The sequence below is a fragment of the Rousettus aegyptiacus genome, unplaced genomic scaffold (assembly GCF_014176215.1).
Source record: "Rousettus aegyptiacus isolate mRouAeg1 unplaced genomic scaffold, mRouAeg1.p scaffold_m13_p_16, whole genome shotgun sequence".
Taxonomy (NCBI): Eukaryota; Metazoa; Chordata; class Mammalia; order Chiroptera; family Pteropodidae; genus Rousettus; species Rousettus aegyptiacus.
In genome coordinates this window covers 32,609,861-32,629,080 of record NW_023416291.1, presented here as the reverse complement: position 1 = coordinate 32,629,080, position 19,220 = coordinate 32,609,861, and the positions used below count along the sequence as shown (strand labels likewise).

Sequence of the window (19,220 nt, the reverse complement as noted above, 5' to 3'; positions counted from 1 at the left end):
AGTGTCCTGGCAATAAGAAAACAGATCTGATAAATAAGTGACAGCTCAGATTACTGTGACTGAGGGGAATCAGCTAATCATGTGCATTCTGAAAATGACTATCATTCTTTCAGCTCACAGTTCCCTGGTATTGCCTAGGAGAAATCAATATTAAAATAATTCACATGAAACTATATTCTTTCATACATTTGCCACACATAAATCTCATTCCAATGGTTTATTAGCGTGGAAAATGAAAAGAGGGTCCTATACCCACCACTCCTCCAAATGAGCTTTCTCAATAAGAAAAATAGAATATAAACAATGGACTAAAGATATCCAGGAACTCACAAAGCCAGAAGGAAAATCCCAATAAAAACCAAACTTTCATTTTTCAATGTCCCCTTAACATATAACAAATAGAACACCAAAAAATTGAACCGAATCGCATGTGAGAAACACACTTCAAATCACCTATGAATCCCACAGGCTTCGAAATGGAAAAATAAAATACTATTCACTGATTAAAAAAAAAAAAAGCACTACTTATAATCTCATGTATTATTATTGAATAATGACTCAGAATTATCTCAGCTCTGGAAACAACTAGTAGAAATCCATAGACCATTGATGCACTTTAAGGAGGCTTGATAAACGATGTACTTATAGCATTTATAAATAAATCTGATGGTACACATGGATTGATTCACACATCAAACTTTCTCATGTTACTCACAATCTCTTTTTTGTTTTTCACATGTAGGGCTGTGGACCAATTGAAGTCTTTCCTACACTATTTACATTCAACAGGACTTATCCGGTGAGTCTTTTTATGCCTTACGGAAGAACTGGGAGAACTAAAGGTTCTCCCACATTCTTCACATGCATATGGTTTCTCTCCAGTGTGACTTCTTTCATGGATTTGAAAACCTTGCTGAGAAAAAAAAGCTTTACCACACTGCTTACATTCATAGGGTTTCTCTCCAGTATGAGCTCTTTTGTGTATTTGTAAGTAACTGTAATCTCTGAAGGCTTTACCACATTGTTCACATTGATGGGGCTTCTCTCCAGTGTGAGTCATTTCGTGCTTGCGTAATGTACAGTGAACATAAAATGCTAACCCACATTCCTTACATTGATATGGTCTATTTCCAGTATGTATTTTCATGTGTTCTCGAACACCTGATGGATAAATAAAGGCTTTCCCACATTCCTTACATTTATAAGGTCTATTTCCAGCATGTATTTTTATATGTGCCTGAAATCCTGAAGGATACATGAAGGCTTTCCCACATTCTTTACATTTATAGGGTTTCTCTCCTGTGTGCAGTCTCTGGTGTATCTTTAAGCTGTGGTCACTGGACAGGGCTCTCCCACATTCCTTGCATTCATAGAGTTTCTCTTCAGCATGGGTTTCTTTGTGTAATTTTAAGGAATAGGAACAAAAAAAGGCTTTTCCACATTTACATTCATAGGGTTTCTCTCCCTTGTGATTTCTTTCATGTAGTTGGAGACTTCGCTGATGACTGAAACTTTTACCACATTGTTTACACTCATAGGGTTTCTCTCCCTTGTGATTTCTTGCATGTATCTGGAAATTCCGATGAGAACTGAAAGCTTTACCGCATTTCTCACATTCACAGGGTTTCTCTTCTTTGTGATATCTTTCATGTACTTGGAAGCCTCGATGAGAATTGAAAGTTTTACCACACTGCTTGCATTCATAGGATTTCTCTCCTGTGTGAGTTATTTCATGTGCTTGAAAAGTACGATGATATTTAAAGACTTTTCCACATTGTTTACATTCATAGGGGTTCTCTCCTTTGTGATACCTTTGATGTATCTGGAAACCTCGATGAGAATTAAAAGCTTTACCACATTGCTTACAGTCATAGGCTTTCTCTCCTGTGTGAGTTATTTCATGTACTTGAAAATTACGATGATATCTAAAGACTATTCCACACTGTTTACACTTATAAGGTCCACCTCCAGTGTGCATTGCCATGTGGCTTCGAAAGCCTGTGAACCACATGAAAGCTTTCCCACATTCCTCACATTTGTATTGTTTTTCCCCTGTGTGAATCCTTTCATGTATTTGAAAGGATGTGCGAAAATAGAAGCCTTTCCCACATTCCTTACAATGATAGGTTTTCCCTTCAGTGTGCATCCTTCGATGTATTTGAAGTGAACCTGAAGAAATATAAGTTTTCCCACATATGTTACATTGATATGGCTTCTCTCCACATTTCAAATACTCATATGGTTTGTGTCCAGTATTACATCTGATATGCCTAGTAAGGGATGAATGATTCATGAAAACTTTTCCACATTCACTGCATTCATGTGGTTTCACTCCAGCATTTTTCTTGTTCAGACTGAGATTTGGGGTAAGGCAGGAATTTTCTCCATGTTGACTATCTTCTTTATTTTCACAGAGTATTTCTACCATTTGACTTCTGTAAAAAATGAGAATATTGTTAATGATTTCCTTTTCAAATATTAGGATTTGTTGGAAAAGTATAAGTTTTCTGTCTTGTCTGAATTCTCTAAAATTGAACATACGGAATGCTCTTCAGGAAGACTTCACTCTTGCAATGATTAAAACAATGATATTTGTATATAGGGTTTATTAATGCTGTTTTCATTTGAACTACTTTTCAAACACTGACCATCTATGTCGCACATAAAGTATTTTCTGAATAACTGAATTTGAAGCAGTATTCATTTTGTTTATTTCTTTTAAAACTTCTTAACATACCAAGATTCTCATATGAGACACTATTTCCTATGTGAGTTTGACTCACCTTAGTTTTCTCCCCTGGTGTTTGTACTGATCTTCAATGTTATGATCTTCCCATTTTTTACCTAAAATCCAGACCGGGAAAAATTATTCCAAAATATTAGAAGTTATAAAAAAACTTGTTAGACTTTATACATATTGTTAGCTATGATCATGCCTAGTTTATTTACCAATGTCCTTCTTTTCCACATTCCACATCTTGGAAGAACAATGATGAGCAAGAAATATTGTTCTTTAATTGAGCAAGTGAAGGAAAGTCATCATCTTTACCTATCAAATCCAGGTTCCTGAAAATTTCCTGCATCACATCTTGATGCAGTTTCTTCTGTGAAGGTTCCAGTAAAGCCCACTCCTCCAGGGTGAAGTTGACAGCCACATCATCAATGGCCACGGAGTCCTAAAACATCCCAAATATGTTTACAGTAGGTTGGGTGAGATAAATAGCACTAGACACCTATACTCTATTTATAGGAAGGTTACATATAATTCTATCATCTCCAAACATTTACATTATAACTCAATCATCTGAAACTTACTTTCTATCCACATTTACCTCCTCATAAATGAACACATGAAAATGATTTATACACTTTTACTGTGATCACGTCACATCTATTTCTTATGGTAGAGTCCAGAACATATGGAAAAGTGACAGAAATGCTGTATAAGGCAAAGGGTTAACTCTGCATAAAAGTTTAATAAATACAAGCAAAATAAAGATCTGGAAACTTTTCTCTTTATTCCCATCACCAAACATAAGAGTCTAGCAGACCAGTCTTTAATAAGGTCCAGCTAGCCATTATCATCCCTGGAGTATACCAGGCCTTTAGAAGTAGATGTACCTAGAGAAACTGAAATATTTTTGTGAAGCATTGTTTTTGCCTTGCATAATATTTATAAGACTCAGTTTCTCTTTTCTCTATTCAATTTGATGAGCTAAAAGGTTAATTGGAACTTAGAGTTCAAACATTAGAAAAAGGCATGACAAATAAGACCACAAAATCCTCATGCTGATGTGCCTCTGGGCTGCTTGGAGCCAATTTCTGGCATATGTATCTACACGTAATAACAATTATGACAGAAGACCTCTTTTGGCAGACACAGAACAATGTACCCTGCACCTTCTTGACCTTGAGGAACAGGTTAAGAGTTGCCATTTGCAATTGTGTTCAATAAACTCCACAATGGTTTGACGGTTAATTTGCCCATGAGTATAACAAACATTGAAGAATTTGGCAATGCTTTCCTTCAAAAGAACATAAAATCTCTATTTTTAAATTGCAAGAGAAAGTATTTCCCAATCAGCCACCCTAGAAGCCGCACTCTCAAGTTCTCTAATTCCCAAGCTCCCCAATGAAGTAAAGGAGCATGATATCTCGATCCTTCAGTGTATAAATCTCCTACTAATGACACCAGACATGATCAAGAGTGTACGAAGGGTTTATTACTTCCATAATATAGGTGTCTGTGGAGAAAGCAAGGCAGGCCTCTCCACTAGTCATGAAATGGCTTGAGAGAGCAAGGAAAGATGTCTGGACTTTTTGTAAAATTGGGGTCAGGGGGAGGGTTAGGGTGAAGGTTCACATACAAGAGTAGAATCTTATGTGACTGACTCACTTGCCACCTCCAAAGGAAGGAACATCAAGGCACTCATCACTTTTTGCTGATGTAGGTCAAAAGGAAATGAGAAGAGATAACTCTAAAGTTGTCATCTGTCAATCAACAACTGGAGTCAGAGAATTCCGGTTTCTGGTCTGGCATTTAAATAGCTTGGAAGCCATTGTTACCAACCTCATATAAAAAGTGAAAAAACTTGGAGAGGAAAAAAATGGTGTAGATGAGAGAGGCTCTGTTCATCCCTCTGATGGCCAAATCAAATTGTGATGGAAACAAGGAGCAGCAGCATGGAAAAATTGGCAGGGAACTTGATGAACAAGCCATACAACTAAAGAGAAATCCAAGAAATCACCCTGCAATGGCCGAAGGTAGGATGGGATGAGGACGTGGCGCTGCCCGGTCTCGAGAGGCTGAGTGAGATGGAGGCTGCAGCAGTGGCAGCGGCAGACACCTCTTAAATTGGCTGTGTCCTTGAGCGGACTTTTGCGGTGATGGGCTTGCTTGCTCTGAGCACCAGTGCTGATTCAGCTGTGCACAGGGGGCATCAGGGACCTACAGAGAGACACTGTAAGAGTGAGGGCCTAGGTGAGATTCACTCTGTACAGAAGTGCCCGCGGTATCCACTGTTCCCTGTTGAGCCCTGCCAGTGTGCAGACACAGCACCGCCATTGCCATGATGTCATCAAACTGGATAACAGAGGTCGCTCCAACCAAAAGATTCCCTGAAACCTCGCCTCCCCCAACACATGGCCCCACCCAAACCACATCCAGGTGTAGCCTCAGTGCATCAGGTGCTCCTTGCTGAGCAGCGCCTAGACTCACACTGGAGGCAGCTAGCCTCAGTTTCTGGTGTGGCCTTTTGAGGCAACTATAAGCATGGAATCTGTGGATTGCTTGCTGAATCTTAAAAGGTGGCCCCGGAGGGGCGTAGACTTGGGCTAAGTTTGGCCTGCAGCTGAACCCCTCTCAGGACTGTGCCACTGGACACCTACTTCACAAATCCACACTAATAAGACAGGGAGACTTAGGAGCTTTGCTTAGTACATAGAAACAGACACAGAAAGGCAGCCAAAATGGGAAGACAAAGAAGCAGAAACCATATGAGAGAACAGAACACAGATCCGGATACAATGGAGTCAAGTAATCTAGCAGATGGAGAGTTCAAAATACTGGTTATAAAGATGTTCAATGAACTTTTGGGAAGTGTAGATATATTCAGTGAGAACTTTTAAAAAGAGAAAAAGCATAAAAATAAAAGTGGAAATTATAAAAGGTAACCAGTCTGAAATGAAGAACACATTATCTGAGATAAAAAGTATATTAAATGAAATAAAGAAAGGAATAAACAAAGTGAATAAAGAAAAAGATCGAATGCCCTGTCTAGAGGATGGGAAAGCCAAGGACATGCAAGTAGAATGGCAAGAGAAAAGATGCCAAGACTAGAAAAATAATTTAAGGAGCCTATGGGACACTATTAAAGGTCAAAATATCCATCTGATCAGCATAACTGAAGAAAATCAAGATGTCAAACAGCTGTTTGAAGAAATAATGATGGAAAACTTCCCTAACCTGCTGAAGGAAATGGATATTTCAGCAGGTTAGGGAAGCTCAGAGAATTCCAAAAATCAGGGATCCAAAGAGGCCCACACCAAGACACATCATAATCAAAATGCTAAAGTTTAAATACAAAAAAAAAAAAAAAAGAATATTAAAAGCAGCAAGAGAAAAATAGATAATTACGATAATTACTTATACGGGAATGCCCAATAAGACTGGCAGCTGATTTCTCAAAAGACAGTATGTAGGACAGGAGGACTTGGCTAAATACATTCGACATGATGAAGACTCAGGATCTACAACCAAAAATACTTTATCCAGCAAAGCTATCATTTAGAGTTGAAGGACAGATAAAGAGCTTCCCAGACAAAAATAAGCTAAAGGAATTTATCACCACCAAGCCAATATTACAGGAAATGTTGGAGGGACTTTAAGAAGAAAAAAATACAAAAGACTCACTTCAAATTAAAAGACACACACAGACTAAAAGAAAGGGGATGAAAAAAGATGTTGCTTTGATGGACTTAGAAGGTATTTAAGTCAGACAGAGAAAGATAAACACTATATGATTTCGCTTACATGCAGAATCTAAGGAATAAAAAGAACAAACTAATTAAAAACATACTCACCAATATAGCAGACAATTTGGTGACAGAGAAGAGAAGGGCTTGGGGGGCTGGGAAAATGGGGTGACGAGTTAAAGAAGTACAAATTGGTAGCTGATGGTCACAGGTTAGGGAGCACAGCACAGGGAATGCAGTTAGCATTAATAAATTGGCTAGGTGGAGGGTCAGGGGTGGTAGAGAGCAATTGGGGGGATCATTTTACAAACTATATAGATGGCTAACCAATATACTGTATACTTGAAACTAATTAAAATTAATAAACTTTTTAAAAAAGTGAAAAAACTTGAAATGAACGACTCTTCTTAGATCCATCAGAGCATTGAGGTCACAATGAAACCACTCTCTTCAACATTGTAAAAGAGAAAATAAAACAATTTAACTATGGGCAGTGAATACACAATGCAATATATATATATATATATATATATGCCTTACTGTTGAATTGTATACCTGAAACTTACTGGATTTTGTTAACTGATGTCACCATAGTAAAAATAAATTTTAAAAAGTTTTAAAAATTTTTTAGAAAGAAAGAGAAAAACCCCAGCATTTTAAATTTCCCCCAAATATTCTGTTCTTAACAAGGCCTGTACTGAAAAGTCTACTTCACCAGAGGCTAATGCAAAGAAAAAAAAGAGCAAACATCAGAGAACACAATATCTGTAGGGCAATGAGCAACGTGGGAATACACACAATGGGACTATGTTAAGGAAAAGATAGAAAGGAACAGAAGAAATAAGGAGTAATCACTCAGATTTTCCTAAAATTAATCATAGACAGCAAACTGTAAAAGCACGAAGCTTAAAGACCACTAAACATAGAAAACACCAGAAATGCACACGAAATATATCATGTTCAAAAAAAAAAAAATCAAAGATCAACTATATTGAAAAAGACCAGAGGAGAAAACACACTTTAGTCATAAAGAAAAAAGATCAGACTTCTCAGAAACCATGCAAGCAAGGAGAGTGGAGTAAAATGTTTAAAGTGTGAAAGGAAAAAAACAAACAAACACTCTCTTAGTTTAGAAAATCAAAACCTGGGTCCCTTGAAAAAATAATTTAATAAAATTGAAAAACATCTAGTCAATAGAATTGAGAAAAGAGGGAAGGCAGAAATTACTAAGCTCAGAAGTGAAAGGAAGGGAAAACAAACAAGAAAAAGGGATTTTATAGTAGGTAACACCCATTTATGATAATACTCTAGTAATGGAGGGGAACTCTTTCTTTTTGAGAAAGATCACGACACCTGTAGCTAACTAACGTCATACTTGATGAGAAACTGGATGCTTTTCTGGTACGAAGGGGAAGGTTTCCTTTCAGTGCTCCCATTCAACACTGTACTAGAAGCCCTAGCCATATATTAAGGAACAAACATAAAAGGTACAACAGATTGGAAAACAAGAAATAAAATGTCTTTATTCCAAATGACATAACTGTCTATGTAAAACATCTGAAAAAAACCCACAATACTAGTGATAACACCTGGAATTAACAAGAGTATATCCAGGTTGCAGAATACAAAAGCCAGCTGGTTCTCTATAGACTTACACAAATATAGTGAACTGATCTTTGACAAATAAGTAAAGGCAGTTACGAGAAATCTTTTAAACAAACCGATAGAAATAATAAATATCCACATACAACACACATACACGCAAAACAAATGTAGACACAGGATTTAAACTTTGCACAAAAATTAACTCAAAATAAATCATACATCTAAATGTGAAGTGCAAAAGTTAAAAAACAAATTCCTAGAAAGTACTATGAGAAAATGAAAGTGACCTTGGGTTAAGCAATGGATTTGTAGATGAGACACACACACACACACACACACACACACACACACACACACAAATCCATGGAGAGAAAAAATTGGTTTTGTTTCATTTAAATGAAAAACTCCTGTGCTGGGAAAGTATTAAGAGAATGAGAAGACAAGTCAAGGAGTAACAGAGAGTCTTTTGCAAAACACTTATCTGATAAATGGCTGATATCCAAAATATTCAAAAACTCTTAAAACTGAACAATGAGAAGACGAATAAGCCAATTAAAAATGGGCAAAAAGATCAGAACGGACTACTCATCAAAGAAAAATACAGATGGGAAATAATATGAAAACGTGCCCAATATGTTATTGGAAAATTACAAACAGGATAACAAGATATCACCACATACTTATTAAATGCTGAAAAGTCAACCTTCAGAACTCCAGATACTGGTGAAGAAATGAAGCTGCAGGCAATCCTCATTTCTTACTGGTGGGAATAGAATGTGGCATGTCTATAATGCAGACAGGAATTTTCTGTCAATACTAAATGTACTCTTACTGCATATAGTAAGATCCAGCACCCTCCTTGGTATAGACCTAAATGAGTTGGAATCTTATACTTAATACAAAAACCTACTTGTGAATGTTTGTAGGCACTTTATTCATAATTGGCAAAAGTTTGAGTTTAGGCAAGATGTCCTTCAAGAGTTGAATGGATAAACAGTGGTAAATCCATGCTGTGAAATACTATTTATTGACAGCAAGAAATGAGCTATAAGGCATGAAAACATATGGGAAGTTTTTAAAAGAATATTACTAAATGAAAGACACCAAACTCACAAAGCTACACACTGTATGGTTCCAACTATAGCACATTCTAGAAAAGACAAAACTATGAGCCTATAAAAAGGTCTCTTGCTGTGAAGGATTTGAGATTGGAGGGACAGATGATGAAACAATAGGAGGGGCAAAAGGGATTTTTAAGGAAGTGAAACTGAATGACATGGAAATGGAGGGTACATGTCATTAAACATCTGCCCAAACCCAATGTTCCTATAACACAAAAGTCAATGCCAGTATAAACTGTGCCCTTTAATGTATCAATATTGGCTCAGCAATTGTTACAAATGTACCCCAGTCATACAAGATGTAAAAAATTGTGCAAACTATGTGGATGCACAGGGGTTATGTATGGCCTCTGTACTCTCTGATCGCCTTTTCTGCAAACCTAATTGCTCTTTAAAAATCTGAAATGCAGTATGAAAAAAAAGATGAAGACAGATTTATTACAATTCACCTTGATTCTATGACTGAAATTGGGCAATTTCCATTCAACTGGTTTGAGCCTGAGACCAGTACGGGAGGTAAAACTTCCATGGAATGCCTTGTGGGAGAGTGGGGTGCTCTGTATTCTGAGAAGCGCTATGCTTACCATCAGTAGAGTCTAGAACCCAACGTGGATGAGGAGTTGTCCTGGTGAGTTCTGGTATTGTAGAGATGAGTATTACTCTGATTTAGAATTTGGAGTATCTCCAAGTCAAGAAATTGCTATGGTTCTTTTACCACAAAGAGGCAACTCTTAGACAATTATCCAACATCTGTGAACATATGCAGGTGAGGCCAATTTCTGGCCAGCAGTAAGATGACTGCTGATGTCTGGGGAGCTGTATGGCTCTTGGGCTCGCTTCTTTATCAGGAATGTCCCAATGAAGGGATGAAGAGCCGCAGCTCTCCACTGCACTCCCCCATGTATGAATGTATGAGTGTGTGTTGTCCTCCTGAGAGTCTGCCCTCTCCAGGGCTGGGCGCTCACTGAGTCTCTCCATCTGGGGGAGTGGTAACCTCCTCCATAGTATCTTCCAATGAACTGAATAGAGAAGGGGCCACCTTCTTAAAGGTGGCATAAGCCAGATGGCCAAAGTTTCATTTCATCTTGTCACCTGGGGGTGTCAGTAAGCATGCTGACCTGGTGGGCTGCTCAGCAGATCACATGCTCAGTGCTCCCAAGAGCCTCTATTTTCAAGAGAGCTCAGCAGATGATCTTAACTGCGGCTCTAATGACATACAGAGTGGGGGCCAGCACAGGTTCCTGCATTGGAAGCCTATGGACAACTTAAGATCATCATGTGTAATTCAGAGAAATCATTTATGATTGCATCAAAAAGAATAAACTACCTAGGAATAAATTTAACCAAAATATAAAACATTGAAGAAAGAAAGTGAAGATGAAACAAATTAATGGAAGGATATACTATGCTCACCGATTGGAATAATCAATATCATTAAAATGTCCTTACTACACAAAGCAATCTATAGATTTGATACAATCCCTATCAAAATACCAATGGCATTTTTCACAGAAGTAGAACAAATAATTCTAAAATTTATATGGAACCATGGAAGCCCTTGAATGGTCAAAGCGATCTTGAGAAAAAACAAAGTTGGAAGTATCACTCTACCTGATATCAAACTATATTACAAGATTATAGTAATCAAAACAGCCTATTACTAGCAAAAAAAAGACACATAGATCAATGAAATGGAATAGGGAGCCCAAAAATTAAACCCACAATCGGCATCATGGTGACATGAAAAACATCCAAGTTTCTCCACTTTAAGTTACAACAGGTTGGACAGCTGTAATTCAATGAAGGATTCCCTGCTAAACACACAAACACAACTGAGAGATCTTTGCATTGAGGCATTTGAACGTGGGCGCATGAGAACAAGCAGGGGAGGCTGCACAGGGGAATAACAGAACAAGTGCCACAGACGCAGTCCGCAGTCCGGGACTTGCTGTGGCCTTAGAGGATGCAGGCGCAGTTAAGGGTTGGGGCAGACAAAAGAGGTGGAGGCAGCATTCCAGCCTAAGTGGCTGGTAAACATTGAGGTTGATTCCATGGTCAGGGGCAGAGAAATGGTGCAAAGAGTAGCAGCAGTGGCCCAGCTGCCATCACTAGGCAAAGAAAGCCACAGATGCTGGAATTAGGCTCTCCCTCACCCTTCCGTGCCCCTCCTCACCCCCAAACATTACCACCCTCCCTTGGCAGATTGCAAAGGAGAAGAAGAAACATTCCAGCCTAAAGTGGTCTGAACTCACTGCAGTTGTATTCACTGGAACAAACATACCCACAGACACACAAACCAGCTTCCCCTGCAAACCTCTCCCCCACCCATTGTGGCAGATCCTGGTAAAGTCAGCTGTGACACATTACACAGTGTGGCATGGCTGGCAGCTTCTGGATGTAGGAAGTTAGCACTAGGAACACACAGGCTATAACCCCATTGTCTGCCACATCCCATTATGGAGGTAGTGTCCTAAGACAGTAAAGAGGACACTCATCTCTTAAAGGAATGTGGGACATTTTCCACTGCCAAGATGGCTGAGGTGACACCGCCTCATAGATAACACATAGTGTTAAAACAGAAACTTGCCCTATAGCACCGCCTACTGGAAAACAAACAAAAGACCTCTACTTATCAACATGCTAAACAGTTAAAATAGACAAGTACTTAGAAAACATTTTATTTCATCAAATGCCCAGGCAGAGAAATAATCCATCAAGTATTATGAATTACCAAAGTAACAAGGTAGTTCAGAAAGAGAATGAAAACTCTCAAGGAAATAAACTTAGTCGTGGCATACTGTGATTTAAATGATAGAGAATTCGAGATTGCAGTTTTGAAAAAAACTCAAGATACAAAAAATTCAAAGTCAGTTCAACGAGCTCAGGAATAAAGATCAATGAGCAAAAGGACTACTTTACCAAAGAGATGAAACTATAGGAATGAGTATAACAGAAGGAAAAGAGAGGGAGCAGAGAACAGAGAGCCTATTCAAGCAAAAATCAATGAGAACTTACCAAACCTATATAAAGAGCTGGACCCTTGAATCTAAGAAGGTAACAGAACACCTGATTATCTCAATGCTAAACGAGCTTCTATAAGGAACATTGTATTAAAGCTGTCAAAAGTTAATGATAAAGAAAGAATTCTCAAGGCAATCAGGGAAAAGACTGGAACCTACAAAGCAAACCCCATTAGACCATCATGGAGTTTTTCATTTGAGAGGAATCAAATATTCAAACTATTGAAAGAGAAATCACAAGCCAAGAACAATATATCCAGAAAAGTTATCTTTTACATATGAAGGAGAAACAAAGACTTTTCCAGACAAACAGAAGCTGAGGGAATTTACCACCACAAGACCTGCATTACAAATGCTGAAAGGAGCTCTTCTAGCTGAAACGAAAAGACAAAATGATACAAAACTGTGAGCAAGATGACAGACGGATAGAAGCAAAAAATTGCAACTCATACTCAGAATAGGGTATTAAACACTTAAATATAACAAAATTTAAGAGGGTGAAATCATTTAAAAAGACAATGGCTACTATAAATGGGAAATGAACACAGTAGAAAAGAATAATTTGTGAAAACAAAAACAAAAGGGGGTGGGAAAAGGACTGAACTTATACAGGTGAATGGAGATAAAAAGTAATAGAAAGAAAAAGGATTACGGTACATATGAAACTTTTTTTTTGCATAAATACAAAATGAAAATCTAGAACTGAGACCCATAACATAAAGAGAAAATGAGGGAAAAAAAACTACAGAATACCACTAATAACACCAGTGGGCCAATTCTTATTCTGTTGAAATAAAAAACATCACATTGTTTCACCATTCAGACAAGGCTGCCTGATGACAGTGATAGATCATAAAAAGATCAACATAATAAACTCATACAACTCAACATTAAGAAAACAAATAATAAAATTTAAGGACCCGAATACCTGTTTCCAAAGAGGACCATGGATGACCAGCAGACACCAGCATACAAGGGAAAAGATGCTTAGGGAAATGCAAATCAAAACCACAAGGAGATAACAAAAAGACAACAATGAATAAATGTTGGGGAGGAAGTGGAGAAAATGGAACCCTGTATTGTTGGTGCCATTGTAAATTGGTGCAGCTACTATGGAAAACAGTATGAAGATGCCTCAAAAAGTTAAAAATAGAACTACTTTATGACCCAGAAATTCCACTTCTGGGTATTTACTGAAGAAATCCAAAACACTAAGTTGAAAAGATATATACACTCTTATGTTCACTGCAGCAATATTTACAAAAGCCAAGATATGGAAACAACCTCAATATCTAAGAATAGATGACCGGATAAAGGAGAGGTAGTACATATATACAATGGAACGCTGGAATATTATTCAGTCATAACGACATCTTGACATTTGCAACAACGTGAATTTGGAGGGTACTATGTTAAGTGAAGCAAGTCAGACAGAAAAGGAAAAATATCATATGATTTCATTTATATTTGAAATCTGAAAAACAAGATAAATGAACAAACAAAACAAAACAGAAACAGACTCATAGATCCAGAGAACAAACTGATGGGTGCCAGATGGGAGGGGGTTGGGCAAAAAGGTGAAAGGGATTACGAAGTACAAACTTCCAGTTATTTAGTTTTGGGCTATAAATGACAGGGAATATAGTCAATAATATTGTGATAACTATGTATGGTGCCAGGTGGGTCCTAGACTTACTGTGGGGATGACTTTGTAAGGTATATAAATGTCCAAGCACTATGTAGTACACCTGAAACAAATATAAAATTGAAAAATAAAAATTTTTAAAAAGCACTAGGGGAAAAGGGAGGGGTTATAACAGTGTAAAAGTGCATTTCAATAACATCTTCCTTGTTCACATCTCCCCTCTTTATTCTGGCCGTGACTACTTTGGAAAATATGTTGTTATGGCTATTGGTATCAATTCCTCAGTAAGTCAGCCCCAAGGACAGGGTAGAGAGTGATATTTCCAGGCGCCAGCTGCCTAGGAGAAAATAGCTCCCAAGGCTCCTAAGAAGAACAATAAAACAATATTGCCACCACCAGAGTATAGATAACAAAGCTGTCCTCCAGAAACTACATTTCTTTGCGTTAGATGCTAACCACCAACATCTGTTTCTGTAATCTGCTTGCTTGCGTAATCAAGGCCCACCAACACATAGTTTTAGGTTTCATAAGATGCCTCCTCCGGAGGCCCGGGGCTGATTCTCTAGTGGGTAGAATCAGTCGCCGGCCGGCTAAAAAAGACTCATAATTAATCTCAATTGGCTCCGTGGGTCTTAGATTTGAATGCACCACAACAGGGTGAGGTTTGTTAAAAGAGAAAATCACAGGCCCCCAAATGCCATCATTTGTGCTAAAAGCCCATGATACCAAATCTAGTTTAACACCTGATCTAATTGCAGTTTCAACCTCTCCCAGAAATGTAACCTTAATCAACCTGTCTAGAATTTCCTGGTCAAGCACAGATAAGGCAATCAGTTGCTGAGACCATCTCCAGGACGAATAGAAAGAAGAAATCTGCATGAAAAACACCCTTCCTTTCTTCTTTTGTTAATAGCTCCCTTGCCTCACCCTTCTTCCTAAAACCCTTATGTGCCCTTAGGTGCTGGATGAGATGAAGACCAATTCATCGATAATTAAAGCCACTTAGATTTGTAGATGAAAAAGAGGACACACACTAAAACTGACAAGCTCAGCATTGCATGCCCTACAAACTCAGAGAAGGAAAGTAACCACAGAGGGGGGTCTGAATATAAAAATTCCTAAAAGCAGGTCATGGGGATAGTCACACACTGGGCCTGTAGCTTTCTTTAACAAAGGTCAATCCTTACCTTGTGAGCCCATCTATTCTCTTTTTGCATCTAAAAGACCCTTTTGGGGAACAGCCCATGACACTAGAGCAGAACCTCTCATGGTTATCTAGTTCCCCCCACACACTTTCTCTTTGTTCTATAAATGTTAATTGAATCCACCAATGTAAAAGAAGCTGTGTCTTGCCATTTTACTTTTATCCAGGCCCAGACATGGCCCTGCTTTGCCTTCTCCTGCCTCCCTAACCTACAACCAGGGATTTCATGCAACCCTCCAAAACTGCTGTTCTCAGGGGCATTTTCTCAATCCATTGAGATTTTTGCTTCCAGGCCATTGTCGGTTTGGCTCAAATAAACTCATTAAAATTCTCCACAGGTTTGGATGCTTCTGACTTTCACAGACCTTCAAATTTACTTGGTTAAATTTTGTTTACCAGATGTTAAGTTTTCAGCTGTTGGACATCAAATATGTGGACCCCAAATACTCACCACAAGACCAAACATTAGTAAGAAAACTGTGCATCCACACTGGCTTGTTTTTATGTAAAGAAACACTAACATGATGATGAAAAAGTGATCGAACTTGGTTGTTTGAGGGTGGATGAAGAGCAGAGTGGAGCAGGGAGTATTCATAAATTAGTTTTCTATCTTAAGAATGGTTTTAACCTTCCTAAGCATTATTTATTTAAAATAAATGTGGAAATTTATGTACACCACATTTTCCTATGCTTAACCATGACTTTAAGTTTTACTTTAGAAAAATTTAATTTTAACTTTTCTATGGAGGAAACCAATCCGCTCTAACCCTTTAAATGGTAACAGATGTAACTGCAAACCATAAAAATTTACAAATTCCTTTCTAGCTAAAATGACAAGGGGCTTATACTCTGTCCCTCACTATATTTCACATGGGGGATATTTTCAGGAGGGAGTAGCACATAATAATGCAGTAGGAGTTTGTGATTAAGCCATTAAATGTGTTAGGAATTGGAGAGATTTCCACAAGCCTTGAGAAGTTTTCCTCATATCAGTTAAAATAGGTAATCATTTTCCTTAGGAATAGTATACTCTTAAATGTCCAAGTATACTCACAAACACTGACCTAAAAATGAAAAGGCACTCAAGACCTTAAGTACACCCATTTCACATCTTGATATTCTGCCCAAAATAAATCAAATATTGTATTTGGGTCCACAATTATCTTGCCTTACTATCATGGTATCTCTTATTCAAATACGTATTAAAAGCCCATGTGCTCAGGAAAACTAGAATCAAAGGGCTGCAATATTCAAGGGAGAAAGGAATTCAATGGAAAAAAAAAAAAAGCCCACAAATACTGGAATGAAAACAGATATGCAGCCTGCTAACTTTCGATTGAGAAAAAACCCATACTCAGAAAGATGAACATATTCCAAAATTAGGTTCTAGACAGCCCCTGTTGAGATTGAACCCCTGTAGTGGGTCAGTCCCTGGGGAAGGAGAGTACAATACCTGAGCAGCCCTGAGAATGAACTCTGGGAGCTGCATACCCACCTGATCCTGTGAGCTTGGAAGTGTTCCCTCTACCAGGCTCACAGTGAGGAAACAGCCAGATTCAGTTTGAGTTCTGACCCCAAAGAACTCCCCAATTCATAAATCCTTAGTCTACAAGACAGAACCCCTGATTCTCAATGTGCACGAATTACACTAAGCGCACCTACACTGTGGATGCAAAACTCAAACACGAAGCCTAAAAATATCTAGACTTTAAGACATCCTCTGAAAGGGTGTCACCTCGCTTTACCTTCTTGTGCATGTGCACCCCTGGCTTTCCAGGGCTGAAGCTTCTCTGTGTAAAGCCTCCATGGTGGGTGTGAACGTGAACAGGTATGACACCTGCAGGGCGAGGCTCCCCAGGTAGAACCACTGGGCCTTCAAGTGCTTCCCTTTTCAGGTCAAGGTGGCCTTGGCTTGGGCCACTAACCTCAGGCCTCTGCTGCCCACTGGAGAAGCCTGGTACCACCACTGACATTTAAATGACATAAACTTAATGTTTGAACAGTTCAGCAAAATCACTCAAACTCAGTAATAATGTGGAAAGGGGGAAAGAAAACTATAACTCGCCTTTACTGGTTCAACCATAAAAGCTCAAGTATCTGTTCCAGGGTGTCAGTTAGTTACTATTTCCAAGGCAAGATATTGTTTTGTAATAGTTCATCACACTTGAATAAGTCTAAGCTCCTGAATTTCATTTAAAAGCACCCAAAAGTACAGACCTCAGAAACTTGTAACCCATGTTGAAGGGAAGAAAACTGTGAAACCGGAATTCTTAACAAATAGATTGGTAATACTAGAACTTTTTCCCCCTGAAATTCCTCACTTTGTTAACTCTTTGGAAATATTTTACACTGTCTTTCAAGCTCTACTGATTAAATAATTTCACCCCTATGGAAAAATGGAAACTGAAATCAATAAATGTTTCTAGAGTGACATATCCAGGGAGGGGTAGTGCTGACAGAGAGAACACCCAGAGAGTTTCCCTGAGAGGAACTCCCATCCAGAGGACTTCTCAGAGGGCATCTGTGCCTAGAGGAGGTCTTGGTGGAGGGGACGGAGATTTCGCACGACGTCTTCCAGGTGTCATTCCTCTCAAGTACAATATTCACAGACAAAAGTATATTTTTAAAATATAGCTATTCGTGGCTATGTGAAAAAAAAATAAACAAGTAAAATGCTAGAGTTGTTTGGGATGCACCACAGATGACAAGCAGTGGATAATAATGTCGTGAATTAGAGGGGAAGTGCCATTTGGGAATGCGGAGAGAGATCTGCCGGCCCCAGGAAGAGCTAAGGTCATTGATCTGCTCCCTCAACATTTGGAAAACTCGGAAATACATGTGCCATTGTGGAGAAAGGAGGGACTGGGGACGCCACACACCACTGCTCCTCCCACACACAAACTCCCGAGTCAGAGTCACGAGTGTCCCCTGATGACCTTCCTCGTGGTCGCCACACCATTTGGGGACGCGGGGCTGCAGTGGCATAGCTGCGCAGAGGCACCGCGCCGGGGCCGAAGTCGCCGCGTGCAGTGACGTGAGAGGGCGCCCGGGGTCGCGCTGCGAGCCCAGCCCCCACGCTACGAGCCCCTGATCGCTGACTAGTCAATTCCCCCCACCCCCAACACACACACTCACCATTTCTAGCTTTCCTGGGTCTCGCCAACTACTGCTTAAGATTCTCACGACCAGTTCAGATCACACCGCGAAACAACAGTTGCAGCAGAGACACCAAGGGCCGGTAAGGGCAGGTGACTGGTGATTTAGAGCGTAGCCATCCGAACGAATGTAGGCTTCGCCCCACCTACCCACCCCTGCAATTGGACAATTCTGAAGGCCACGCCCTCTCATGCCTGAGTGACACCGCCAGGAGGCCCTGAAGCTCAGCAGAAATAGCTTCAGTCAGATCCGCTGGATTCTGTCCCCCTCCCCCAACATTTGCTTTTCAACAGAACTTTTTCCTGGCCTGGGGCTGCCTTCTTTGTCTTTTTCCTCAGCTTCTTCGAAGGGCCTGGTCACTGGTGTGCACAGGGTATTCCGGATTCGGTTTCCCCATGAAGGCAGTATAGGCAATAGGGTGGGGCAAGCCAGGCCACCCTGGAACAAGAGGGTCTTACGCCTTGTAAGACAGCTGTCCTCAACCTTTCTGGCACCAGGGACTGGTGATCCTAATGAGAAGTAATGCCTGATGATCACAGGCGGAGCTGAGACAGTGATGCTGGCGCTCGGGAGTGACTGACTGTACCCGCCCTCGGCTCAGGGCGGGTTGCGGACCCCTGTTGTAAGGGGTCAAGGATTTGGCATTTAAGGCTGTGACCTCAGTCATGGAACTGTGACGTTTAGAAACACAGACACTTAAGTGTGACTGCACCATTAAATAGAGTCAGGCTGCATGTCTATCTTTGATGCTTCCCAGTCTTGAGCCTTCCACCCATCCCTACCTCACCCACTCTCATTTGATCCTTGAAAGAAGCCCAGAGCACTTGGCTCTAGCAGGAAGATGGAGCCCTGTAGCTCCCGCCTGGGTTCAGGGACTCTTTCAATCTAATCACAAGGGGTGAGATGTGTTCATTAAATTTTCAGGTGTACATTTGACTCTAAAGTAAATTTATTTTAGGTTAATTTCTCTGTGTCCCTAGAAAACTTGGAAATGT

The 19,220-nt window shown here is 39.5% G+C and overlaps 1 protein-coding gene across 3 annotated transcripts; it reads right to left on the bottom strand.

The window, feature by feature from the left end:
- Nucleotides 1-202: 202 nt before the first annotated feature.
- LOC107515094 (zinc finger protein 709) lies at nucleotides 203-18,344 on the bottom strand. Of its 3 annotated transcripts, none has more exons than XM_036233668.1 (5): nucleotides 18,205-18,344; nucleotides 4,397-4,961; nucleotides 3,050-3,176; nucleotides 2,784-2,844; nucleotides 203-2,435 (listed from the first exon to the last, which is right to left on the bottom strand). In XM_036233668.1, exons 3-5 carry the CDS (start codon nucleotides 3,081-3,083, stop codon nucleotides 773-775), a joined length of 1,758 nt encoding a protein of 585 aa, XP_036089561.1. In that variant the 5' UTR covers nucleotides 3,084-3,176; nucleotides 4,397-4,961; nucleotides 18,205-18,344; the 3' UTR covers nucleotides 203-772. The 3 variants fall into 3 exon arrangements, with proteins under 3 accessions (XP_036089561.1, XP_036089562.1, XP_016009011.2); XM_036233669.1 differs by having other exon boundaries at nucleotides 4,397-4,948; XM_016153525.2 differs by lacking the exon at nucleotides 4,397-4,961.
- Between the last annotated feature and the right edge of the window lie 876 nt (nucleotides 18,345-19,220).

What these genes read in the sequence shown, in the direction of transcription:
- LOC107515094 (XM_016153525.2), bottom strand. An exon ending in CAGGAACCTGGATTTGATAG is followed by an intron (nt 2,845 to 3,049) that starts GTAAAGATGATG and finishes TCTGGATTTTAG; the next exon opens with GTAAAAAATGGGAAGATCAT. An exon ending in CACCAGGGGAGAAAACTAAG is followed by an intron (nt 2,436 to 2,783) that starts GTGAGTCAAACT and finishes CATTTTTTACAG; the next exon opens with AAGTCAAATGGTAGAAATAC.